At 47.7% G+C, this 24,686-nt stretch overlaps 10 protein-coding genes across 10 annotated transcripts; 5 read left to right on the top strand and 5 right to left on the bottom strand.

The window, feature by feature from the left end:
- Positions 1–342: 342 nt before the first annotated feature.
- N7520_009349 (uncharacterized protein) lies at positions 343–1,497 on the bottom strand (the record flags this gene model as incomplete). The annotated part of the gene is made up of 1 exon (XM_057143283.1): positions 343–1,497. The coding sequence occupies one exon, from the start codon at positions 1,495–1,497 to the stop codon at positions 343–345; it is 1,155 nt and encodes a 384-aa protein (XP_056992571.1).
- Positions 1,498–3,015: 1,518 nt separating this feature from the next.
- On the top strand, positions 3,016–4,686 carry N7520_009348 (putative MFS transporter; the record flags this gene model as incomplete). Its single annotated transcript, XM_057143282.1, has 4 exons — positions 3,016–4,044; positions 4,095–4,459; positions 4,511–4,610; positions 4,663–4,686. 4 exons carry the CDS (start codon positions 3,016–3,018, stop codon positions 4,684–4,686), a joined length of 1,518 nt encoding a protein of 505 aa, XP_056992570.1.
- Positions 4,687–5,583: 897 nt separating this feature from the next.
- On the bottom strand, positions 5,584–6,848 carry N7520_009347 (uncharacterized protein; the record flags this gene model as incomplete). Its single annotated transcript, XM_057143281.1, has 7 exons — positions 5,584–5,607; positions 5,768–5,835; positions 5,890–5,963; positions 6,014–6,405; positions 6,456–6,532; positions 6,585–6,621; positions 6,672–6,848. 7 exons carry the CDS (start codon positions 6,846–6,848, stop codon positions 5,584–5,586), a joined length of 849 nt encoding a protein of 282 aa, XP_056992569.1.
- A 2,337-nt stretch (positions 6,849–9,185) lies between these two features.
- N7520_009346 (uncharacterized protein) lies at positions 9,186–11,395 on the bottom strand (the record flags this gene model as incomplete). Its single annotated transcript, XM_057143280.1, has 3 exons — positions 9,186–10,310; positions 10,370–11,203; positions 11,264–11,395. The coding sequence occupies 3 exons, from the start codon at positions 11,393–11,395 to the stop codon at positions 9,186–9,188; spliced, it is 2,091 nt and encodes a 696-aa protein (XP_056992568.1).
- A 233-nt stretch (positions 11,396–11,628) lies between these two features.
- On the top strand, positions 11,629–12,098 carry N7520_009345 (ATP synthase subunit e; the record flags this gene model as incomplete). Its single annotated transcript, XM_057143279.1, has 3 exons — positions 11,629–11,652; positions 11,739–11,928; positions 12,028–12,098. The coding sequence occupies 3 exons, from the start codon at positions 11,629–11,631 to the stop codon at positions 12,096–12,098; spliced, it is 285 nt and encodes a 94-aa protein (XP_056992567.1).
- Positions 12,099–12,537: 439 nt separating this feature from the next.
- Positions 12,538–13,300, bottom strand: N7520_009344 (CSN8/PSMD8/EIF3K family protein; the record flags this gene model as incomplete). The annotated part of the gene is made up of 3 exons (XM_057143278.1): positions 12,538–12,806; positions 12,869–13,050; positions 13,107–13,300. 3 exons carry the CDS (start codon positions 13,298–13,300, stop codon positions 12,538–12,540), a joined length of 645 nt encoding a protein of 214 aa, XP_056992566.1.
- A 310-nt stretch (positions 13,301–13,610) lies between these two features.
- N7520_009343 (dolichyl-diphosphooligosaccharide--protein glycosyltransferase subunit STT3) lies at positions 13,611–16,134 on the top strand (the record flags this gene model as incomplete). The annotated part of the gene is made up of 5 exons (XM_057143277.1): positions 13,611–13,743; positions 13,809–13,832; positions 13,922–14,002; positions 14,088–15,810; positions 15,864–16,134. The coding sequence occupies 5 exons, from the start codon at positions 13,611–13,613 to the stop codon at positions 16,132–16,134; spliced, it is 2,232 nt and encodes a 743-aa protein (XP_056992565.1).
- A 680-nt stretch (positions 16,135–16,814) lies between these two features.
- On the bottom strand, positions 16,815–17,163 carry N7520_009342 (uncharacterized protein; the record flags this gene model as incomplete). Its single annotated transcript, XM_057143276.1, has 2 exons — positions 16,815–17,088; positions 17,150–17,163. 2 exons carry the CDS (start codon positions 17,161–17,163, stop codon positions 16,815–16,817), a joined length of 288 nt encoding a protein of 95 aa, XP_056992564.1.
- Positions 17,164–17,870: 707 nt separating this feature from the next.
- N7520_009341 (RNA-processing protein PTA1) lies at positions 17,871–20,518 on the top strand (the record flags this gene model as incomplete). Its single annotated transcript, XM_057143275.1, has 8 exons — positions 17,871–18,208; positions 18,296–18,461; positions 18,517–18,647; positions 18,699–18,902; positions 18,952–19,297; positions 19,350–20,191; positions 20,252–20,322; positions 20,382–20,518. 8 exons carry the CDS (start codon positions 17,871–17,873, stop codon positions 20,516–20,518), a joined length of 2,235 nt encoding a protein of 744 aa, XP_056992563.1.
- Positions 20,519–24,092: 3,574 nt separating this feature from the next.
- N7520_009340 (uncharacterized protein) lies at positions 24,093–24,422 on the top strand (the record flags this gene model as incomplete). Its single annotated transcript, XM_057143274.1, has 1 exon — positions 24,093–24,422. The coding sequence occupies one exon, from the start codon at positions 24,093–24,095 to the stop codon at positions 24,420–24,422; it is 330 nt and encodes a 109-aa protein (XP_056992562.1).
- Positions 24,423–24,686: the final 264 nt, after the last annotated feature.

Raw genomic sequence — 24,686 nt, 5'->3', positions numbered from 1 at the left:
ATGAATTTGTTTGTGTTCGGTGTGAATGAACATGGGAATGCTATTTCCTTGAGGCCTGCTGCCCAGAGAGTTACTTTGCATAGGAGGTAGGTAGGTGGATTCTTTAGGGAGATAGAGAGATCTTTTGAAAATTTTTATTTGACTATATTTCTTGGTATTATAGACCGTTCAAGTATCGTCCAAATAGGTAAAGAGCAAGTAGTGGGCAACAAGACAAACAACCGCTGAAACAATATGCAAATGAAACGCTCCGTAACCAAAATGCATCTATGTGGATGTTTCTGCAAAAAAGACGCCTGAAAACGACTCGCATGGCTGGGTATAAGTCAAAATCGACGAAACTCAATTGTCAAGATCAGTCAGATCCAGCAACTCCAACTCGGTCTGCACCATCGCCTGGAACTCAACACGGCTCATACCTGTCGCTTGGGCCAAGCGGAAAAGACTCTTAATGCTGGTACCAATATGCTGCTTCACACCGACATCATAGTTGGACTGGCTAGCCGCCTCCTGCTCCAGTCTGGCAACGGTATCCGAGTGGCTTGAAGAGATGGATCCAGATGCAGGTCTCGGATGGCTGAGCGACCTAGCAGCGTGGTCAGTGGGCATGTCGTCCACCGTGTACCCGTTCGTGCGGGCCCTCTCGTCCGTGTCTAGCCCGTTCTGCCGCCGGAGGAGATTCGAAATCATATCCCCGCTCAAAGATGTCGGGCCAATCTCTGCCTGTTCTTCTTCCGGGTCATGGCTGTCTAGGGCTGGTTGGACGTCGCCGTACTGAGAGAAGTAGGAGGCCTCTGACAGACCGGACGGCGGGAGGTGGGATGAGCCACCAGCTGCAGCTGGAGCTGGGGTCTTAGGCCCCGGCGTACGGTTTGGGGTGGCATCGTACTGAGCCCAATAATCGGCATCGTCGTCCTCTTCCTGTTGGGCGTTCTGGTTGGACCCTTGGTCCTGGACCGGAGAGTCCAGTATATTAGAGTAAAGTCTCTCTTTGGCCTGGATGTTCGCCTCGCTGATCGAAGAGGCCCAGGTGTGTTCATCAGCCGCGGGGCCCTCGCGAGGAAGCAATTCTGCCAGTCGCCAACCACGACCACCGCCCTCCTCGTCAGTGGGGCACCAGACGTACACCACAGCCAAGTTGAATTCGGGTAGCAAGCATTGGGCCCGTAGTGTTTCGTCGTCAATGCGCTTATACATCACGGGCATATCATCCGGCAGTTCGATCTCGCCGGAGACAGGGTGTGGTTCGAAACTGACGCCGTCCACGATAGTCTGCAGGCGCTCTGCTTTGTCGGCATCCCAGCATAGTAATCGCAGCCATGATTCGTTGGCGGAGGTGGAGACGTCGCTTAGGATCTTAACACGCTGGCGGAGGATTGGGGAGAGGAGGGGAAGGAGAGCTGGTGGCGGACGTGGCGAAACAAAGGCTGTGGGAAGACAGGCGAGGAGGGGAGGGAGTAAAGTACGAGACTCTGGGGGATTGATGAGTTCAACCATGGTGGCTAGGTAAATGTAATTTTTAAGAGAGGATTGAGAGAATTAGAAAAGAAAAAAGCTGGAGGGAGGAACCATGTATTCAAAGCTTCCTTGGGGATCCATTCGCCCGAAATTCGTGGGGCAAAACGGGGCCGGAAGCTTACTGGCCTATTGTTCTCAGGCACCAATCGGACCCTAAATAAGTGAAAAAGAAGGTCATGGGGTCAACTTCTTATCGATAATTAGCTATTTCCGTGTGATCGGCCCCAAATACCCCTTTTACTTTACATGGATAGGACTCCCTAATCCTAATTTGGCAAAATGCCGGCTATTCTATACTCCGGAAATAAGCATAATCCTTACCTGGCAAGGATATTCACATGGCCCCCAATGCTCTCTGCTTACCCCTCAGCAAACATGCCATTTTGACATGGGAACTTATGAAAGATATCATAAAGGACAATCCATTTGGTAGGGTCTGAATCGATTCAGATCTTAGTCATTTTGAGGCCTTGGCTGGCTGATGAAATCAGTACACTTCAATCAATATCAAATGTGAATGGTCATATAATACTGATAAAAAGTATCCACAGATGCTAACCGGGCTATTGGCAGGGGATGATATCCCCCTTTCACTACTGTAAACAGCCTTAAACCTCTCTAATTTCCACCCTTGGAACCTAAACCTCTTAGGTTTACTATATAGAATTAAAGTGAACAAGATTTGAATTCTAGGCACAAAGCTGGTCATATCTATATAATACTTATATTATAGTAACTTTTTACGATGGTTTTTTCAAAAACACTCGGCGTTTAAAATTGCACCTTTATTGTAAGACATAGAATCTAGATAAGAAAAAACCATTGGATTCTAAGGAGAAATCTGATCGTTTTACTCTATAACACTCAGTTTATAGATATTTCAGCTTAGAGCGTATCTTTTGATGTAGAAATTCAAGTTAGAAAGAATTGTCGGATTCTATGGAGATTTCTGACCATTTCTGTGTGCTACACTGATTCTAGAATATATATATTTCTGCCTCAGACCACAACCTTCACAAAGGAAGGATCCCTATGAATAGATATAGGTGGAACATATATATGCAATATTTTCTCAAAAGTCTTAATTAATATCAGATGATCAGATTGATGGTAATGAGTCTGGAGCGACCAAAATTGAGACCAGATCTGCAGAGCTTCTGCAGATAATTGGCACTATTATTCCCGCTTTTTAATTAGTCCATTACAGTATACTGAAGGTTTGACTTTGATTGGTGCTGTACGTATCACGTCATCAGCATTCGCTTATCAAAGTCACTTCGTCCATCATTGATTCGGCTACGGAGAGATTCCGGCGTGTTCGGCCATGATCCTGGCATGCAGGAGCTTAGTTACACCGGTTAGCGGGCCACCATTGGCAATCAGCTTGACCCTCAGCTCTTTCTTTGCCACAAAAATAAAACACATTGAAAGAGGAAATCACCACAATTTTCTGTGGAATTTTTTTCCCTAGTGTTCTGCTTGAGCGAAGACTGGAAAATGACCCCAAACAAACATCCATTCTTATCCTCGGCCGCTATTGCCGAGGAACCGCCGACAAGGTTTATAGCGAGCAAGACAGACCTCCCCCACAACTCCGATCAAGAACCCCTCGAACAACATCAAAATGATTTCGAGAGCCAAAATACCGAAGGCCCAGCTTTGGAGAGAAGAGTCCGCTGGAAAGCAGACGTCCGCTTGTGTAGCATTGCAAGCCTTCTGTGTAGCCTGAATCTCCTGGATTCCGGCATCCTCTCCTCGGCAGCGGTAACCACCATGTTAAGTGATCTCCAACTAGACCAGGGCTCCCGGTACTCTGTGTCGATTTTCATCTTCACCATCGCCAGTGTCGTATTCCAGCTACCATGTACAGTAGCCGTGCGCTTCGTCGGCCCTCGGCTCTGGTTTGCGACTATCACATTTGCGTTCGGACTATTGACACTGTGTACCGCTTTCATTCATACCTGGCGCGAGATGATCGCCTTGCGTGTGTTGCTGGGTATCGCAATGTCGGGAATCTACCCTGGACTCACATATCTCATTAGCACATGGTATCCTCGGCGCGAGCAGCAGCTCCGATTCGCTTTCTTGCAGTCTGGAGAGGTCCTGGGGATGGCGACGGGGAATATTGTGAATTTCGGACTTAACCACCTGGATGGCAGGGCTGGTTTAGCAGGCTGGCGCTGGATGTACCTGGTTCAGGGGCTGATTGCCTGTGTGCTGGGGATAGCTACGTATTGGTGGATGGTGGATTTCCCGGAGAATTCTGCTCGGAGCTTTTACTTTCTGTCAGAAAAGGAAGCGAGGATTGCGTCGCAGAGAATTCAGAATGATCGCGCTGATCTGGTGCTGGAGCCGTTCTCGTGGGTCACATTATTTGCCAGTTTCAAGGATCTCAAGATCTATGGTTTTGCTTGCATGTTCTTTCTTCTCAACTTGGTATCGACTTCATTGTCGTATTTCCTTCCGATTATTCTGGAATCGGGGATGGGATTCAACTCCAACCAATCGATTCTACTCTCAACTCCTGTAAGTTTGTCATGCATCTTCATTGACTCGTGCTGACTGGGCTATCTCAGCCTTACTATTATGCCGTGATCCCAGTGCTTCTCACATCTCTAGCGGGAGATTATTATCGCAAGCGTGGACCATTCATCGTTTTCAATGCGCTCTGCTTGATAGCTGGGTTTCTGATGTTTGGACTCCCCCAGTCGAAACAAGTGGCTGTGCGCTATATTGGAACATTTCTAGCCACGGGGGCTTATGTCTCGAACTGGGCTGCCCTCAATGCTTTCCAGGCGAACAATGTTGCCGGTCAGTGGAAGCGCGCGGCTACTTCGGCTGCCGTGACTGCTTTCAATGGACTGGGTGGAGTGGCAGGTAGCTATATTGTGCGTGCACAAGAGGCCCCAAGGTACCAGACAGCAGTGTGGGTATCTATTGGGTGAGTTCTGGTTCAATTGAGATGTTTCATTTTGTACTAACATTTGATAAGATCCCATATCCTTATGATTCTACTCGTTGCTGCATTCGCGGTCTATTTCCATGCCATGAATCGGCAACAAGCTCGAGGACTAAAAGTAATTGAGGGTGTGGTGAGTTTTGAAAAGACACAAAACACTGTATTTTGGCTAACCAATTACGTAGCCTGGCTTTAGATATACTTACTAGAAGAATCGTCCTTCATGCCTCCATAGACAAGCCCATAACTCTATGATCAATCACGAATAACACGCTATAAGAACCCATTCCAAATGTTGAATCGAAGCTAGCCATGATGATGGAACTTAAACCACAGCATATATAATGTATTCTATCGAACCCTAGACAGAAGAATCTAAAATTCCATTTAGCCCGAGCTGGAATCGAATCTGGGTCTTGTCAATTATGGCTATTCACACCGAGTACTTAGAAGGTACATCGTGAATAGCCTCATTTGCATTACCCATAATTTCACCTACAAACTGACCCACCACTATAAAATACCCCACACTTGATATAAGATAAATCTGATGGGATATGATGATCCAACAAGTTGACAATGTAACTCAAAAAATTGTTTAAAAAAAATTCCTACCCAGACGACTCCTGTGCTGTTGTTGGTCACTTTGGAAGGGTCTGCTCTGAGTTGATGTTTCCCGGTACTAATTGACAACACCATTCAAGTCCCGTGGGCTAACTTGTTTGGTCACATTTAGTGCCAGCGGGTGGGAGTGTTTGCCACTCGACCACACGGATGTCAATTTGTGAATTCTATTCCCTTAAAGGTAGTTATAGCCGAAATACTAATTCCCTCTTCTTACTGCTTCTAATGCAGTTGGCTTTTCGATTTCAATACTATTATTATGGTCTTCAGTGATATCATTCTAAAAACACTTTTATTCAACTTTTGGTCTATGCATTTGTTTGTAAAATAAATTTTTGATCGCTAAACTTTTCAAACCCCGGCTGTAATATGCACTTCATAAGAAACCCAGGGATGATGTCGTGGGCCCTCATCTTCATCACCAAGGATCCATGACCGCTGGTCTTCTAGTTCCGCTAGAGAAGAAGGTCGACTACTCCAGCTTACTTCTCGCTGAATGTAATTTCCTTCATATGTATAGTAATCAACACTTTTTCGCTCTGTTTGGATGGTATGTGTGTACCATTGCTCGTGCTCGTGCTGGGGTCTTCTCCGTGATCGACAGCAGGAGATTTTCGTAAGAAGGGACTGGGGCACGAAGTGGGTGACGAGAGGCCCGATACTGACCAGGCAAGTGGCTATGACGATAATGGCACTTTCGGCCATTGAAATGATGCCTAGTTTGATTGAGAACCCTGTAAAAACAGTATTAGCAGGTATGTGATGTTTAGTCACGATTTGTGACTCACAGGTCCTATCGTTCAACTCGGCTCTTGGGCTTGTAAACCAGATGGCCATTCGGAGAACACTGACGACAGTCCCACTGGATAGATGTTAGCTTGTAGGATCTCGAAAGACCAAGACGGTTCTTACAGTCCAGATAGCAGGAATACACCCGTCAGAGCTACTTTCTGCACTCTTCGTGCGTGTAGACTCCACACAAGGGGAATAGGTAGTACCAGGAGCATCAACCCCGTTAACACATTGATAGGGGAGATTGCGCGGTAGAATGTTGATTGGTTGACGCATGTTCCCTGGATGTTGGGGTTCCAACCATGTTCGATTGGAGAGCACTGGAATATGGTCTCAAAAAATACTGTAATTCCCAGCCCCAGCACTAATGCCCCGATGGTATACGGGATGATCTGAAACTTGCGCGTATAAAGAATCCGCATGTAGAAGATTCGCACATAAAAGAGGAGGAGCGATATTTTTGCCGGGGTCACAGTGAAAGGAAAATCAAGGAGTTCCAGGACGAAGAATCCCTATTTTGAGATTGTTAGCTTGATACCGGCATTCCAGTGAGCAACATTACCTTTTTCATTAGGCTTATGTCCCGGATCGGATAGGCAAGGTCGTTCACATGATGCCCAAAACCTGCTACCTCAACCACTAAACGGCGTAAGCTTTTTTCCTTTTGGACGTGGGTTACTCCAAAACTTACAAACAATGAAGATGACCGCTTTAGCTAGGCTTCCAGTCTGTGAAGCACGAGTAAGCATGGAAAAACACCATCAGGAACTGTACATACCAAAGCAACAAGCATAACATAATCATCAGCGCCACATTGAGTATGTTGTAGAGATCGAGTATAGAACCGTGCGATGACAAAAAAAATCTGTAGCACAGACAAGGTCACGCTGACACCAATCAAAGCAGATCCGCCTGTCGATGGTGTCGCGCCTTGCTGCCAGTCAATGCCACCCATACTGAACTAGGGCGGCCGGTTTTCATCGATAGAGCAACAACCTCCGTCATTGAAGATATGAAAAGGATAAAGCTAAAGATCAAATTGGAGGAGCAGGATTATCCATATATCAAGCAAGAAGATCTAATATTATGGTTAGAGACTCCGAATCCTTTGGCCAGCCTCGACTCCAAAAGCTTATCGGAGCGCAGGGGATATATCGGGGCTTTTCTAACCGAAAAGAGGAGGTAAAGTTTTAGCAAGCTATGGGAGACTCGTTCAAAGGCATATTTCCTACTATCATCCATGGCTCCGGGATTTTTGTGTGATGAAAGGTGGGTGCTACATGTCAAGTTGAGGGGGTGTTATCAATCCAAGGCGCTGGGATCGATGAGCCGCGGGGGATTGGAGGAAGTACAAATCCTTTCAAATATGATTGGTGGTTGACTTTAAGGTTAACTGGGTTTCCGTGGATCATCATGATGATAAAGGGCAAGTCGTTCCAGAACGCGATTGACATCATCGCTTTCACCATCTTAATTCTAGAAAAGCCATTCCGTCTTCATTCCGCCCTCGATCAAGTGGGTCAGATGCTTCTTTGACCGATTCGCCCTCCATTCTTCTCTTTCTTTCGTCCATCTCGGCAATCTTCTCGGCAATCTTCCGCCTCCAAATATGCTTTTGGGCTTGTAAAATTGTCGGCAAATAATTATACCTTAACTTTGTTTTATGGGTTGCTAGTGCTTAAGCTCCCGGTTTTCCACGATGTTTCGGCTATCCTCAATGTCAAATGTCTGATTTCCCCTCTTTGGAACCGATCAGTATTCGTTCGCGCATGTAAATTCCTAGAACAGCGACTACCGAGCTGGTAAATTCAAGATTTTGATCAAGTTCTCGGTGAGTTCCGACATCTGGATGTTTGTTCGGCAGTACCTATTCGAATGTATGCTTAAAAAGGAAGATCTTGAGAAAGGAAGATCTTGCTCCTCTTTTACTCAGATTTGGTATGAAGGGGCCAAATTTACAGTGATCTATGTCCGTCGTATCTTGCCATCGGGTCCAGACCTTTCTATGCTTGGCTGCACCAGCTTAAAGATATCAGTGCTATAGATTACTCCATACACAAGGAAAGCTTTGGAGATTGGGCAAGATCGCATCGTCATAGTCTACGGATATGGTGGCTTACCCGATGGACCGAAACATTCGGGCGTCTCGCTACCAATCATATATCTATGCAGTCAATAGCTTACTTCCCCAGTCCTCTAATCCGAATTACTTACAGCAGAGGGTGGCTAAACGTATATCCTATCTAACTTTGCTTGATTGGGATCTGCGCTGTAGCACATGTCTACATCTTCATTACTTGTAAATTTACAGGAATGAACAAAGTTCCAAACAGTACAATTAAGTTAATAGAGAAACAGCAAGCAACCGATAATGGTATGGAAATTAGTGGCTTTCTGTCACATGCTTCGCAAGAACGTTCTTTCTCTTGTAGTACTTCTCACGACTTGGCTGATCGCAAAATAGTTTTAATTCAGAGATGACGATGTATATGCGTTATCAGTTCGTATACATGCAAGCGCTGGATGGTTCTCTGATCTCTTACTCTAAGCATGGAATTTTGGGTGAGTATTGTGGAGTTGATGGGAAGATCTGGTAATGGCCTTGCTTTTCTGGAGGACGATCCCACGACCCACTCTCCTCACATCAGGATCAACCTTTCTATCTTCCATTCAAGGTAAGTCTGTTAGGATTTCTCCCGGCGCCATGTGGCTAAGCTGGGGATGCCAAGCACAAGTAGGTCAAGGCCGGGGAGGACTACACTAGAGCTCCCTCTAAGTAGGTTTAGCGTTATGTAGAAATTAACATCAGAATTTGGCAAGTTTCATAAATCTTTTGTAGATGGAAAAAAGGTGCTGTATTAAACGGAATCAAAACTCATAAATAAGAGTCAGCCACAGAGTATGTTGTTTTGACTTTGGAATAGGCTGACTTGAATCCTGACCCGTGGATGAATATTCCGTGCATGAACTGATTAGACCTTGAATCCTCCAACTTGAGACATCCGAGTGGATATGTCTGATCCGTCGCCAAGAATTTTATCTGTCTGGCTTGAGGTCGTGATGGTTAATATTAAGTGGTGTTTTATATGTAACGGCCTACACAAAAACTTAAACATGTGCAGTCATATCCGATACAATTGTGTGAGTTCATATCCACTGGATTGAAGAATGGTCAACATTCGAGAAGTAGAATATTCAAGAGATACGAACATCGTAGAAGTATGTGATTGAAGAAAGGGGTATATGGCAAGCAAGACTGGACATGGCAGAAATAAAGAGACGATAAAAAGGCTCACGCCACCCGATCCTTCTGTTCCAGCTTCCCTACTAACCGTTTCATGCCTGTCCATTCATCAGCGGGAACCTCTTCCGCGGGCCCACCAAGGCCCTTTCCAACCTCAAAGACAGTCACAACTCCGTTGACACCACCAGTCGCCAGGCGTCGGCCTTCTCGTTCCTCCCAGGCAACCTTGTTCAAACTGCGAGACATAACCGCGCCAGGGCCACGCGAGGGAGTGGTTTTAACCACTGGAACCTCGGTGTCTGCATAAAGATCCCACACTTCCAGGTTACCGGCACCGTCTACGAGGGAGAATACACCTGGTCGGTGAGGAGACCAGCGCGCATCGTAGACCACATCTTCCCGGGTAATATCCAGAATGGGGGACACTACCTGCGCGGAAGCCACAGTAGAAGTGACAGACGCAGTAGTAGCTGGCGGCCGCACGCGCCAAAGCTTGACGCTCCAGTCCAGACTAGAGCTGAGCATGAGGTCACCCAAGTCAACAGGTCCCCGTCCAGGGTGGAATGCAGTAGACATGATTGGTGCTGCGTGGCCGCGGTAGGCGAGGCGGTGATCGGTACCAGCCTTGGCTCCAGCTCGGTCGTATCGATGGCAAGGGTAGATGCCACCTTCTTCAGTACCCACAATAAAGAAAGTTGGGTCAGATTGGGGGAAAGACATGGTGGTGGGTGCGAGATCTTCCGTCTTGGACGGGGGAGGTGTTGTCAACTCGAGATATTCCTGGGGCTGAGAGAGCATGTCCACTGTCCAGCCACAGACTACTCCATCGGTGGAGGCTGTCAAAATGTTATGTGCGTTCTGAGTGCCCACGATTGAGATGCTGTAAACAGGATGAGTATGTCCAGATCCAGTTAATGGCGTCTTCTGCACGGGCGCTCCTCCGCCCATGCGCGAGGAACGAGTGTCCCAAAGGAGAACTTGGCCCGAATATGAACCACCAACAATGAGGTTCGGGTGGAAAGGGGAGAATTTTGCTGTAAGAATGTCGGAAGTCGAGTGGAAAACATATTCGGGGCGGGACTGTAGGTGTTGGTTCCAGACCTGAACGAGTCCGTCCGGTTCATGAGGAGCAGATGGGTTTTTCGTGTAAGATGCAAGAACCAATTCAGGGAACTGGTGATAGGTCAGTATACATTGGTTTTCAAAGGTCGGAGCTATCAAGTCACGCCCACCTTTTGGGAGAAGCTTATGTCTGTGACCATACGCTTCTTGCTCCAACGTTCATCCCAGAATTGGCAGACCTCCCGGATGCCCCTCCGTTTCTTGCCAGTCTCCTGGTCTTCCTCCAAGTCTCCATCCACGCCACCCAGCTCGTAGTCTGCAAGAACGTCGTAGTCTTCGTCTAAAGCTCTCTCGATAACCTTTGACGATCGCTCAACAAAGTCTAGGAAATCTTCCGACGATGTCACAGCCTTCAACTCGTCGTCATCAAGGGATCGTAACGGATACCGGAGCTGTGAAGATTGCGTAGCAGAAGCCCCATTTGTGTCCTGCTGGGCTGCTTGCAGTTCCTCCTCAATCTCCTGGCGAATCCTCTGCCTAATCTCATCATCCCGCTCTCGGTCCCGGCGACTCAGCCGCTTGCTCGATCTTGTTGTATCAGCCAGGTCTTCATTGTCCGACGCAACAGAGCCATCCTGGGACTCTGTTTGCATACCCAAGTCATCTGTCTGAACGGCTTTGCTGTATGTGACAACCTCTGGTCTTGGTTCAGGGGGGTGCGGGGCGTCGGATGCGGAGGCGCTGTAGGTCTCTGCTCCAACAGTCTGCGTAGTCTGTACGGCAATAGAATGCAACTGCGGTCGCAACGATGAAGGGGTATTGGTATCGGCATTCTCCCCACTCAATTGACTGGCACTCAAGACTGAAGCTGGGCGGCTGCCCTTTACAGACTGGCCCTCAGCTCCATAGCTGATCGTAGCAGATCCGGGGCGATCTACCAGACGCGTAATTAGCTCTTCAAGCTCAGCTCTACTGCCAGAGTGACTGGGAACTGGGGAAGCAATCTATTCCGAAATTGTTAGAGACCCTGATGTTTGTAGCTCCACGGGGCGTCGGCATTGTACCTCTGAAGCATCCCCGACACTGTTCCGATTGCTGGTAAACTCCTTCTGACGAAGTTCGCGCTGTTTTTTTAACTCATTCAGCCTAGCCCTTTTGGCCAGAATCTCATTCTTTCGCTGCTGGATAGTCGACATTTTAGAAAACCGACCAGCCAAAGATGTGATGTAGCTGTTGTTATCGTGTTGCGCTTTATTTACGGGGGATGACATAAGCGCCTCCGAGCGGCGCCGGAAAAACTCGCGCAGGGACAGAGAACCTCGCCTTGCCTACATTCAACTGCCATTGACGGTCTCCTGTTGAACGGTCCTTCGGTTTTCTTCTCCCTAATTTTTTACCCACTCCTTAATCTCCCGGAGACCTCGAAATAATGGCTAGCACACAGGGTGTTAACGTGAGTTTTATCCCGGCAATGAGCCATCCTCGACTTTCCCCCTCAAATGCGACATCGGATGTTGACTCCCATTCGCAATGCTATAGGTCTTCCGCTACTCGGCTCTTGTGGCCGGTCTCGTCTACGGAGTCTACCACCAGTCCTCCCTTAACTCTGTCGCTAAGCGCGCTGAGGCCGAGCACGAGTACGCCCGCAAGGAGCGCCTGATCGAGCAGGCCAAGGCCGAGTGGAAGAAGCGCAGCCAGCCCCAGGAGATCCAGACACAAGCCACTGGCCGTAAGTGATCATTATTTTCTGCAAACATTGCATTGAATGGGAAACCCCAACAATGCCGAATACCCCCCGGAAGCGCAGTGCTAAGCCGTGTCTCTCTAGTCATTACCGACCCCGAGAACCCCAAATTCGACCTCGAGGCATTCTTGCAGGCCAAGGCTGAGTCGTCTTGAATATGATGGAAATGGTATAGAGGAGGAATGATGCGCAACTCCTTGCGGAACTCGCACCTCCCCCCAGGGTATTAGAAGTGATTTGCTCGGATCCATTTACTTGTACGATTGTTTGGGGCCAATTCCCCTTGAGTTGCAACATTGCGAGCGAAAGACGGAATGGTCTCGTTTTGATTCGTTTTCTTTTTTTGTCATCGGTTTAGACGCTATCATTTGGGTCCTGTACATACCCTGGGCTGTGGTGCGTCTGTACACTACAGTTTGGACCACAAGAAAGAGCAAAAGATCGTTATGCATTCCGGCGTTACTACTAGGCCCTCATATCCGGCCAGTCTAGAGTTTGATGGGCGTTCTGCCTATTCCTTCGAACCATTTATAGTCGGGTTCCATGTAGATGCGTACTCCAATATTCACCCCAGCAATCCAATTCCTAGCAATTTCAATTACCCCGGTTACCAAGCAAAGCCATTGCATCCTGTATCCCGTTTGATGACTTTGCATCGGCAGACTGTCGATGTATCGGGGTTGGGTATAGCAGCTTTGATTCCGCATCCCATTGCCACCCGTAGTCTGTAAACTTCTTTATAATAGCCGGATCTGCTTGTTCTGCGGCCGTAGGGTCTAGACCCAGGTAGGATGCTGCTGTTGAGAGCCGTATTGCCTCGTAGGAAGTGCTGAGAGCGATTAAGGTCTGGTCTTGGAAGAAGCCTAAGTGATCGATATCAGTATAGGAGCAGCGGTAAGGAAGAAGAGAGCAAGAGGACACAGACTTTCATATCGCTGGACTAAGGGCTGCAAGTTTTCGGACCAAGGAAGATTCCGAAGGATCTGATAAACCTGATCGTGCCGGGTTTGCCAGACTGCTCTTAGAAGAGTTAAACAGCTCTGCAAGCGAGGATCTTGATAGCGTAGAACATCGGGCATTCGCTGGCTTAGAGCACGGGCTTCGGGTCTAGTTGTTTCAAGGTCAGAAGATATATCTTCCAGGACGAGGTATATCATACTGACACTTGTTTAGTGAGGAGATGGGCGAAGAAGAATATAGAGTAGAACAAGCCGAGCAGTTCTGGATCATGATTGCCTGTTAAATACAGGCGAGGATCTGTTTCATACTGCGATAAGATCTCAAATAGTTGTGACGGAGGAAGGTTTGATGCCGCTAAGTTAGAGAGCGCTTCGATAGATGGAGTGGGGAGCTCCATTTTGGAAAAAGATAGACAAATAATGTTTCAAGGAGCGCATAGGAGTCTCGGTACTCAGAAAGTACTCAAACCCCCGGGCGATAAATAGAAAGAACAAGTAGAAGTGGTGGATGCGGGGAGATCATAACGGAGGTGGCACCTTTCTCCGATGCCAAGACCCTCAAGAAGTGACCACCTTGCGCAGCTCCTCTTCCTCCTTCAACTCCCCCGAGCACCAACCAATTTGGCAATTCCTGCCCTTCGTTCTTTTATTTTCATGTTTCACTATTGATTTTCGGTTCTTGGACTTTGCTCCTTCTTCCTGGCCATTATGGCCAAGTTTTCTTCTCTTGATATTCTGCTGAAAGGCAGCTCCGGCCGGAGCACACGCGGTCTCCTGCGGATCGTCATCTTGTTAACTATTGCAGCTGCCGCCGTCGCCAGTCGACTGTTCAGTGTTATCCGTATGTTATGAGGCAACCAAGGCACTCTTGGTCTATTCAAATACTAACAATTGATTCAATTCCAGGCTTCGAAAGTATTATTCACGAATGTACGATTTCCCCTTGGCGCTTCATGCATTATATACAACGTGGCCACCGGCCTTCGATCGAATGAGATATTGACATTTAACGATTATAGTCGATCCCTGGTTCAACTTCCGAGCCACAAAGTATTTAGTCGAGAATGGTTTTTACAGTTTCTGGGACTGGTTCGATGACCGTACGTTCCTCCATCCCCCCGCAGCTTGCGCGTCCCCCAATGGTCTCACAGGGTAATGCTGATGACCACATTTCCCGCTATTTAGGAACATGGCATCCCCTGGGTCGTGTCACTGGTGGCACTCTTTACCCCGGTCTCATGGTGACTAGCGGCGTGATCTACCACATCCTGCGCTTCTTGACGATCCCGGTCGATATTCGCAATATCTGTGTTCTGCTCGCTCCTGGCTTCTCTGGCCTGACCGCGCTGGCCATGTACCTCTTGACTTGCGAGATGTCGACTTCACCGTCAGCTGGTCTTCTGGCTGCGGCGTTCATGGGAATTACCCCAGGTTACATCTCGCGGTCCGTGGCCGGTAGCTACGATAACGAGGCCATTGCCATCTTCCTGCTTGTATTCACATTCTATTTGTGGATTAAGGCCATCAAAAATGGCTCAATCATGTGGGGAGCTTTGACTGCCTTGTTCTACGGATACATGGTGTCTGCCTGGGGTGGTTATGTCTTCATCACCAACCTTATCCCCCTCCACGTTTTCGTTCTGCTTTGCATGGGTCGCTACAGCTCTCGCACGTACATTGCATACACCACCTGGTATGCTCTGGGAACGCTGGGCAGCATGCAGATTCCATTCGTTGGATTCTTGCCCATCCGCAACAGTGATCACATGTCTGCGCTTGGTGTCTTTGGTCTGATCCAGCTCGTGGCATTTGCCGACTTTATTCGGGGTTTCCTTCCCGGCAAGCAGTTCCAGAAACTTCTAACCTCAATGGTCCTGCTTGTTTTCGGTCTGGGCTTTGCTGGCTTGATCCTGCTCAGCATTTCCGGTGTCATCGCCCCCTGGAGTGGTCGCTTCTACTCTCTGTGGGATACTGGCTACGCCAAGATCCACATCCCGATCATTGCATCCGTCTCCGAGCACCAGCCTACCGCCTGGCCTGCTTTCTTCTTTGACTTGAACTTCCTGATCTGGCTCTTCCCCGCTGGTGTGTTCTTGTGCTTCCAGAAGCTCAAGGATGAGCATGTGTTCGTGATTATCTATGCTGTGCTCTCAAGCTACTTTGCTGGTGTCATGGTCCGTCTGATGTTGACCCTCACTCCGATCGTCTGTGTCGCCGCGGCCCTTGCCCTGTCAGGCGTGCTTGATCAGTTCCTGGTGATGTCAAAGCCCACTGCTGAGTCCAAGGCCAAGGCCAATACAGCGGATGCCAAGGCATACGGTAAGATGAGTTCCCCAGTCGTCGGCATTTACTCGTACTTCTCCAAGGCTTTCATTTCGGGCTCGATGACTCTGTACCTTCTGATGTTTGTTGCGCACTGCACCTGGGTCACTTCGAACGCCTACTCGTCTCCTTCGGTTGTCCTGGCTAGTCGTATGCCCGATGGAAGCCAGCACATCATCGATGACTACCGCGAGGCATACTACTGGCTTCGTCAGAACACCCCTGACAATGCCAAGATCATGTCCTGGTGGGATTATGGCTACCAGATTGGTGGTATGGCTGACCGCCCTACCTTGGTTGACAATAACACCTGGAACAATACTCACATTGCCACCGTTGGCAAAGCCATGAGCTCTCGCGAGGAGGTCAGCTACCCGATCCTGCGTCAACATGATGTTGACTACGTTCTGGTTGTGTTTGGTGGTTTACTGGGTTACTCCGGCGACGACCTGAACAAGTTCTTGTGGATGGTTCGTATCGCCGAAGGTATTTGGCCCGATGAGGTGAAGGAGCGTGATTTCTTCACCGCTCGTGGCGAGTACCGTGTCGATGACGAGGCTACTCCCACTATGAAGAACAGCTTGATGTAGGCTCCCTCTCTATAGTCACCTTGGCATTTCGAAACTAACATATCGATAGGTACAAAATGTCCTACTACAACTACCAGTCTCTGTTCCCTCCCGGTCAAGCCGTTGACCGTGTCCGTGGTACAAAGGTGCCATCCGAAAGCCCACAACTCGACACCATGGAGGAGGCTTTCACCAGTGAGAACTGGATCATCCGAATTTTCAAGGTCAAGGACCTCGACAACCTCGGCCGTGACCACAGCAACGCCGTTGCCTTCGACAAGGGTCTGAAGCGTAAGCGTGCTGCCAAAAGAAAGGGCCCTCGCGTTCTGAGAACCGAGTAGACTTGTCTATGCTGTCTTGTTTTGCTTTATGTTTTTAACCTCGATTATCCTGCGACTATGGTTTCTCTGGCATAGCAGGCTATATTCTCATATATTTCCCTCTGGTTGGATATATTCTTGAGTAGAGTACTCGAGATAGTATACAATGAGTGCCTTTAGAAAGACTACATTGCCTTTTCTTTTAATCTTGTTCACAAAGACTTAGGACAGATAAAGCAAGTAAAATGATCCCATAAGAGAGTGACATTCGCAGCTAGGCTATGCACAGGAAAATATGCCAGCAAATCAATTCTGTACAGTGCAACACAGGCACCGAAAACGCACTGTGCTTGCAGATCGAAGAGGAAACATGATCTGCCCGAAAGACTCCGTAACCCCAAATTGCTCCATTACTGCTTTCTCGCCGAGGGGGCTAGCCATCCTGGCCACTTCAGTTAACCTCCCACATGTGGCGAGGATATAGTACACGCAGAATATCGGACCAAAAGTATCTCAGATACCAAACTGTAACGTTCAGGAGTTCGGTCGAACTGAGATCTGTAAAGTCCGTATCACCCAGAGGGTGATGATTTATTTCTTCGCGGGGGCGTCAGGGACCTTCACGTCGGAGAATTCCTCCTGACCGACAGCGCTGATGGTGTAGGCGTCTATATTTTTTAGAACAAGGTATTAGCAATAGTTCATGTAGGTGATTCGGGGAAATATGCTGTGCTGTCCCGTCCGCAAGGTGGTGGGTGGAATGATTCGGTGACAACCAGCGCGACGGTATGGGACTTGTTCTCGCAGGAGCTGTGCAATAGTAGACAGGGGCAGTATCGGCGGTACATACAGACGCCAATTGTGAAGACAACTAGACCGAAGCCGGTGAAAGCGTTCTTGAAGAGGTATGGGCGGCGGGCACGCAGGAGGGCAGCGCCGGCCCGGTAGTCCTTGCCGTAGTATGTGGAGTTGAAGCTGTGATAAAGATAGATTGTCAGTCAGTTTTCAGTAGTAGAGGGTTCAATAATTATCGTACATTCCATTCGCCATGTTGGGTAGTGAGATCTTTGAAGGTCTAGAGGCGAATCTAATGAAATGCGCGAAAGACCGGGATCGCCGAGTCTTGGCGTTGAGAATCTCGATTTGTATAGGAAAAACATATAATTGTCTTATGAACCACATAAGTGCAAAGTGACAAAGTAGAGCTTTGGAATGCATTTGAATTTGAAATTGATTTAAATAACGAATTATATTCGTATATCTCTGTTGTACCTCATAATACTATCGACTGCAGACTGTAGACCAATTCTGCTCGAACGACAACTAGAAATACAGATGATCAGATTATCAGATTATGAAATTTCATTACCTACTAGTAGGTGTTAGGTGAAATTGATTGTCTAGGTTGCCCATATAATTGCACTCTTCCCTTGTCGTTTCGGTCGTCGTGTAAGTCGGGAATCACCCGTAGACATACAACTTCTCCCCCAACTTTTCTCCCTGCTTCATTTCATATTCCTTCTCCACCCCCGAACCCTTCGAACATCTCCCTCTCTTATCTCAGTCGCCAAGTTGTAGCGCGCTGTTCCGTTCGCTATTTTGATTCTCATGCGCGTATCTTCCGCCAAGAACGCAGCTCCATTCGCGCTCCGGTTCGAGTAGAAACACCTCAACATCCATCCATTGTACCCCCGCTACCTCGACCTTTCCCGATCTACCTGTCGCATACTACTCCCATACATATACCGGGAGCCACGATGGCTCAACCGACAGGCGATGTCGTCCACCAAATCGCTCAGCTAAACGCCGCCCGGAACCTGGTCCTAGGTGACGCCGCTTTCTACCCGCAAATCATTAGCGGCATCCTTCCCATCGTCGGACCTCACGCGAAACTGCAATTACGTCGATGGGGCGCAGAATTTCTGGCAGAAACCTTTGCCAGTCCTCAGCTGGCGACCGCGCAGAAGGAACAGCTAGCACAAAATGTCCTGCAGAGCATCCAAGAGACGCTACTGCTGCCGGAGACGGACGCAGCTGTCCTGCAGAGCTTGGTGCAGACCGCTGCGAGCTTGTACCCGCTTATATTTCGCCACATGTAGGTTACTTCCAGTACAGACTCGTAGTCATGGAGCAAGTGGTCCATGTGGTGGGTTATGTCATGGCTAACGCGCTACGATAATAGTGTGAACCACCCGGAAGATAGTCAGTCATGGGAAAAGATGAATACAATCAAACATGAAATCTTGCGGCGGATGGACTCTTTCCCGTGTCCCGTCAAGATCTCCTGTGTCAAGTTCCTACAGCGTGTGGTCCAGGTTCAGACACCTGGTCTGATTGCCGATCCCAGGGTAAGTGCTGCGAAATTCAATACTTCCAACCGAGCTCTTGCTCACTATTCTTTAGCGACCGGATCAGAATGAAACCTCCTTGGCCGTCGTTCCGCGAAATCATGCCATTCTTGCCATTCCACAACTTGAAGCCGAGTCGTCGGGTTTACTGGATAGACTTTTGGGTGTGTTCCAAGAGGAGACAAGGTATGAAACGTCACAGCCTGTAGAGTGTTTTCGCTGCTAATTCATTCTCAGTGATGCTCTTCTTGTCAATGCCACTTTGAACTGCCTCGCGCCCCTGATCCGCACACGTCAGTCAATCGCGAACAAGATCATCAATACTGTTCTGGATTTCTACCCAGCGAAACATGTCCGTCCACCATTTACGCCCGCTGTTCGCATCGGAGTAAAGTCAATGGAACGCACAGCACGCGCATTATTGATCCATATATTGAAAAAGTATGGTCTCCTCGTTGAGTGATAGAACCAATGCTAACGAACTTGGCAGGAATCCGAATCACCCGCTGTTAGGAAAGATGCAAGTGTATCTTGAGCGGCTTATGCAGTCTCGGTTGGAAGTAGTGGATGACGCTTCTCGGAAACGGGCGTTACCTATCGAGGCAGACGCTCTTGATAATGCCAAGCGAGCTCGCCTCGATGCGTCAACCCCGACCACACTCCAGATTCCTCCGATGATGCCCGGCCCCGCAAGCTATGACAAGCTTTTCACTTTGACTCAAGATGTTGGCCTTTCCTCCTTCGACGTGAAGCAGTTGCCTCCTGATCTTGTCGTCAAGATCGCTGTGCCCCTTCTTGCCCAAGTCAATCCGTCAATGTTAACGCAAGCCATCGATGTATGATGATCCCGCGCTAATTTGACTGGTCACAAGCTAACTTCTTAACAAGGCTATTCGAAACCGATACCAAACAATAACCCAAGAGCAAAACTTGGTACGCCAGCAGCAGCAACAGGCCGCGGCAGCGGCAGATGACGATGACGATTATGAACCAGAATATCAGCCCATGGACGTAGCGGAAAATGCCGCAGAAGAAGCTAGTGCCGTCGTTCCTGAAGTGCCTGACTTCCAGCCCGATCTAGTATCTCTTGGTCCATTCGTCCTACCTCAGCCACCCCCACTGAGTGAAGAAGAGGCCGGAGAGGTCGGCCGTAGTGCCGTTGCGCGCGTCTTTTCTATGATCAACGTTGCTGAAACAGAGGCACCCGCCAAGAATAAGAATCAGCAACAGCTCGGCTTCGCACGTTTAGCTGGGAGCAACTTTGACAAAGACGCATGGGTTTTGCTCCTCACTCGGCTGGCCACCCGCGCTCCAGCTGGCCTGGAAGGGGGCGACAAGTTGGGCAAAGGGTCTTCGGGCCGAAGACAACCAACCATCTCTGATTCCATTCGTGAGACTCTGTATCGGTACATCCTGGAGGATTTCAGAGCCCGGTTGAATATTGGCATCACCTGGCTCAACGAAGAGTGGTACAACGACCGTATCCAAATGAAAGTAGTAGCCTCCAACCGCTATGACGATGAAGATTCCCAGACAACGGTGGTCTGCCATTACGATACCTGGGTTATCCGTCTTCTAGATGGGTTCCTGCCCTACCTCGACTCGCGCGATATCAAAGTGATTGTTCGCTTCCTCAGTGAAATCCCCGAAGTCACCGTTGACATTACTCAACGTGTAGCCAGCTTGGCCAAGGATCCTGAGCGTGTCAATCTCTGTGTACAGGCTTTAATGTAAGTGCTGTCTGCTATGGTTCTCCACACTTACACCTTTCCTAACTCAACTCCCTACAGGTACTTGATCATGTTCCGACCCCCAGCACGCGAGATGTGTCTGAACACACTTGAGGATGTCTATCAAACTTGTAAGCCTCATTTCATCCCATACTCCTTAGTGATTTTACTCTAATATCCTATTGTTCAGATGAGGAATCGCGCCCAGCAGCAGGCAAGGTCTTGGCCAAGTGGCGTCCACAGCAGACAGAAGCGGTCACCAACGGGACATCAGACGCAGCACCTCCTGCCACACAACCAGAACAGGCCAGTGCTGCATCGGAGTGAAGTTTGCTTTTTATTTCTTGTACTCGACTGCCGGCGATTAGGGAAGCAAGCATTAGTTCTCCGTGTCGGTACTCTGATTTGGGGTTTAGTTTCGGTCTTCTTTCCCCTCGAATACCAGCTTTGTGAACCGTCTATAGTTATGAATAAGAAAGAAGCTGAAGTCACTTCCTTTTTTGCTAATGTCACTTCCCTAATAACAAATCAAAATCAAATTTTGCTCCCCTAGAACTTAAAGCTCAACACTACAATATCACCTCCTATATCTCCTATTACATATCGGTACGTAGCTAGGTATTTAGTATCCTCTCCAGTATTATAGAAAGTCTATACAGGCAGTCTTTACAGATAGCATTTCACATATGTATACCTGGGTAGATAAAAAACAAAAAAGATTTCTGATATATTTTATGGACTTGTGGTATGTACATTATCAAACTTGGAAGAAACCAGTTCTTCCATTTAAGATAAAACAACTCAAGTCAAGATCAAGACCAACTCCGAATGTAAAAGATTTCTCCCCTACCTAAGTATCTCTAAGTAGTTTTTTCTCTGTCCTTGGTGGGGCTTTCTCTCTGAGCCCCCGCTGCTTTTATGAGGGCACCCCCTCAGAGTCAGGCCTACTGAGTAAATATCAGTCCGAGCTTAGCGTCATCACGTAAGATATCTCCTTGTCCAATGAGCGCTCACTGAAGTACTCACTGATCACTTAAGTTTGTAGTGAGCGTGAGTGGTTGCTCAGTATAACCTCTAAATAGCCTAATTCTATTACGCCAGAAAGATAACTATCTAAATTAGGCTATTCTCTAAAGAATCATAGTTAGTAGACTAGAATGTTTGAAGCAACTCCCGTTAGACATTCCTTGAAGGAAATATTACTCTAAGCGCATATTTAGCAAGGTTATTTGCACTCATCTCACGTGCCACTGTGCTATCATTTATTCAATGTGGACATTATTTGCTGAAGACTTCACTAGGTAGAATAAACAAAGACACTCAAATTTCTTCAAGGAAATAAGCAGCTCGGCACGCCCGGGCCCACCCAAAAGACGCCATCTCAGGCACCCCAGACAAAGCAAAATAATCTGACAAGCAGCTCATTACTACCCACTAAAGACGGCCCGGGGATGTATGCGGTGCTCCGGCGGTACCTGTCCTCGTGGTCTACGGCCTGCAGCTTTATGGGGGTACAAAAGTACAGCAAAACGCTAATTCCCTCGAGAAAAGAACGAATCGCCGGTGATAAAATTAGAGCGCAATCTTACCAGCTCTCAAAGGGTAATTTAGGCGTTCTCCATGGTGGAAGTGACTCTGACTTACAGCTTGGCACGGCTGATATTTTTGAAGTTTCATTGGTTTATTACGCCGTCTCATATCATAAAGGTAAATTACAGATTTGTTTCTCTTAGGTTATTCTGCAAACCAAATTGTAGAGTATTCAAGCAGTGGTGGTTAGACACCTCCGTATCTCCACTCAAGTCTCACCCATGCGAAGCCGTAAGCAGGAAACGTTTCTGTCTAGGCTTATAGGCAATTTAGGATCATTCAAGCGACAAATAACAAAAATGGCGCCATTGATCCTTATAAGGTGCAAAACTAGTCCCAGGGCTTGATCCATACTCGTGGAGATCATGTTGCACGAAAGGTGCATGAAGAGTTTCTCGCACTCTTCCAATCAGGCTGTCGCAATCTTTAACAAATCAGGAAATTGCCTCGCAATGAATACCTAAACAGGAGGGCCTGTATTGGCATCAATCAACACGCATAGCAAAGTTTGACGTGATATAAGGATTTGGGAGATCAGTCAATATGGTAGCAGTTTCTTAGCACTTCTTGGCAAGACAAACCCAACGTATGTACTAGCGCGAAAGGTCACATTCGACCCTAATTTGCATCTCTTCCTGAAACATCAGAGTAGGCCAGCGTGTAAGAGGCACAGACTCGTACACCCAACGGGGGCCTTCATTGCAAGCTTTGTAGCATGAAAGATCTGATTTTGTCTTGGAAATCAAAATGGCGGTGGAGTCTATTTGGTCAAGTTACTCGACTGGTCAGTAGCGCCCAGGATTAAACTGCTTCTATTATTTCTGATTATCATTACGGCTCGTTAGATGTTCAAAGATATTGATTTCAACTTGCATTACATGGCTGAACAAGAGGCTGTATAGATGACTCAAATCCTGCAAGTATCTTGATTGAGCTTACTCCCATGTCTAGGAGATTTCAAATTCACATCCCAAGTCGTATTTAGGCGCCTTAACACTAGAGCTAATTGAGGTCTCAGCCAGTCTAGATCCATTTAGTCAGAAACATCAGACGAGGTTTTGCTTCTGCGTAATTAGGCTGCCAAAGCCACGCGCGAATGCAGACCATACTTTGATTGAAATGGAGATGGCTTGATGGCAGAGCGGCTCTGCAGACTATGCAATACCAACTAGGAGAACACACAAAAACACTTTGAGGCTCTGTAAGAGGCGAGATAAGGTCGCTCTGAATGAGGCACTGCGTACTATCTTGAATGATGCAACATGAACCGAGGAGTGTGGTGAAAGTTGTCATGAATTTGGATAGATGCGTGTTCTATCTCTATCTTCATGAAGAAAATTGTGTATACGCCCGAGATATTCATGACATCTCAGGTCGGACCTGCTTCTATCCCTCATGTCTTTCATACTACAACATGTATACGGTGCGGTGAGTGGTGTGAAGAGCCATTGAAGTACCTAGCAATCGTTCGTTGTAAAAAATGGCGACATGAAACCATTGAGATGACGAGCGTTTTGCCACGGGGGGCCTTTCTGAATATAAATTAGCAGAAATACGACTATAGAGTGGGGGCGGTAATCAGGCCTTGGTATAACTACTAGGTGAGATTCTAAATGCACGATGGTTTTGCGAAACTTCCTCTTTCTGTACCCCGGTCCGCCAAAAAAAAAAAAGGAAAAAAGTGCCTACATGCTAAGACGGAAGGCTAATGCCCAACCTTTCTTTACCCACTGCTTATGTGTATTGGCTACCCTTATCCTGGTTTTACCTTCATCTCACGGCAACGGTTTTCAGATCGACTACTAGCATAGCATGGTGGATAAGAATTCGGCAGACCAACCAAGAACCACTAAAAAGTCACGCCGATCTACAAGCCCAAGAGCCGTAGAGCTGAGAAGGTAAGCGATGCATATATATGTGCGTGTGTCACACCACAACTCGATGGCTGATCAAGAACAACAGACTTCAGAATAGAATCGCACAGCGAAATCACCGTATGTATCAAACTAAAATACTGTGAGATTGTTCTTCCTATCAAGGACTGACGTTTGAGATAGGCCGAAAGGTGCAAGAAATGAACCAGGCCCGTAAGCAATCTGAGAATACTGCCATATCAGGAGAAAGGGATCAAGGGACCCACGACACTAGCATTACAAACAAGCCTCTTTCGCCCGGTAGTTTTCAACAACATCCATCCGAGAACGCTAGCACAGGTCATCAGACCTCGCAAACCGATCTATCTTCGTCTATGACATTTTATGCAAATTTGCCAAGCCTTGCTCCACTAGCAAACGACTACAGAAAAATGATCATGGCCGAGGACATGATGACCCATCAGGGGCAGAGTACGCCCTGGGTGGGTGGGATGATGAAACCTATGCAGGAAAATGAGAACCATATGCCGCAGTCTACGGTGTCAACTGAGAATTGCACTTGCAGTGCGACTACAGGACCTTGCATTGGTCATATGGAGAAGATGCGCTTAGAACTGCTGGGAGAGCTAGTATCCCCGTTGCAGCTACACAACGAGCATCAGCAACAACAGAATCAAAACAATAATGCCTTCGAAGCTAATATGGCAAGGTTGCAGACACGACCATTGACGCCGAGCAGGAACTACAGCAGCTACTCGTCGAGGTAAAATAAGTCCTCTTCTGTTCCATTCATAGCATCATAAAGCTTCTGCTAGACTGCAAGCAAATACTTAGTCACCTTGTTGAGTTTTCGCTAACATTACACTTTCTCATTCAGCGACTCAGGTCAAAGGACTCTCTACTCATCTGACGGAGCCCCTCACATGGATCAACTTAGTCAGTCATCCTCATACACGCCAAAATCCGGGGAGTTGCTCCTAGGTATGAGCAGCCGCTCATCGATATCACAAGATGTCTCCATGACAATGACC

The sequence above is a fragment of the Penicillium odoratum genome, assembly GCF_028828045.1.
Source record: "Penicillium odoratum strain IBT 22623 chromosome Unknown utg000006l_segment0_segment0, whole genome shotgun sequence".
In the NCBI taxonomy this organism is placed as follows: Eukaryota; Fungi; Ascomycota; class Eurotiomycetes; order Eurotiales; family Aspergillaceae; genus Penicillium; species Penicillium odoratum.
Note: the sequence above shows the minus strand (reverse complement) of the source record. Positions and strands in the feature narration are given on the sequence as shown.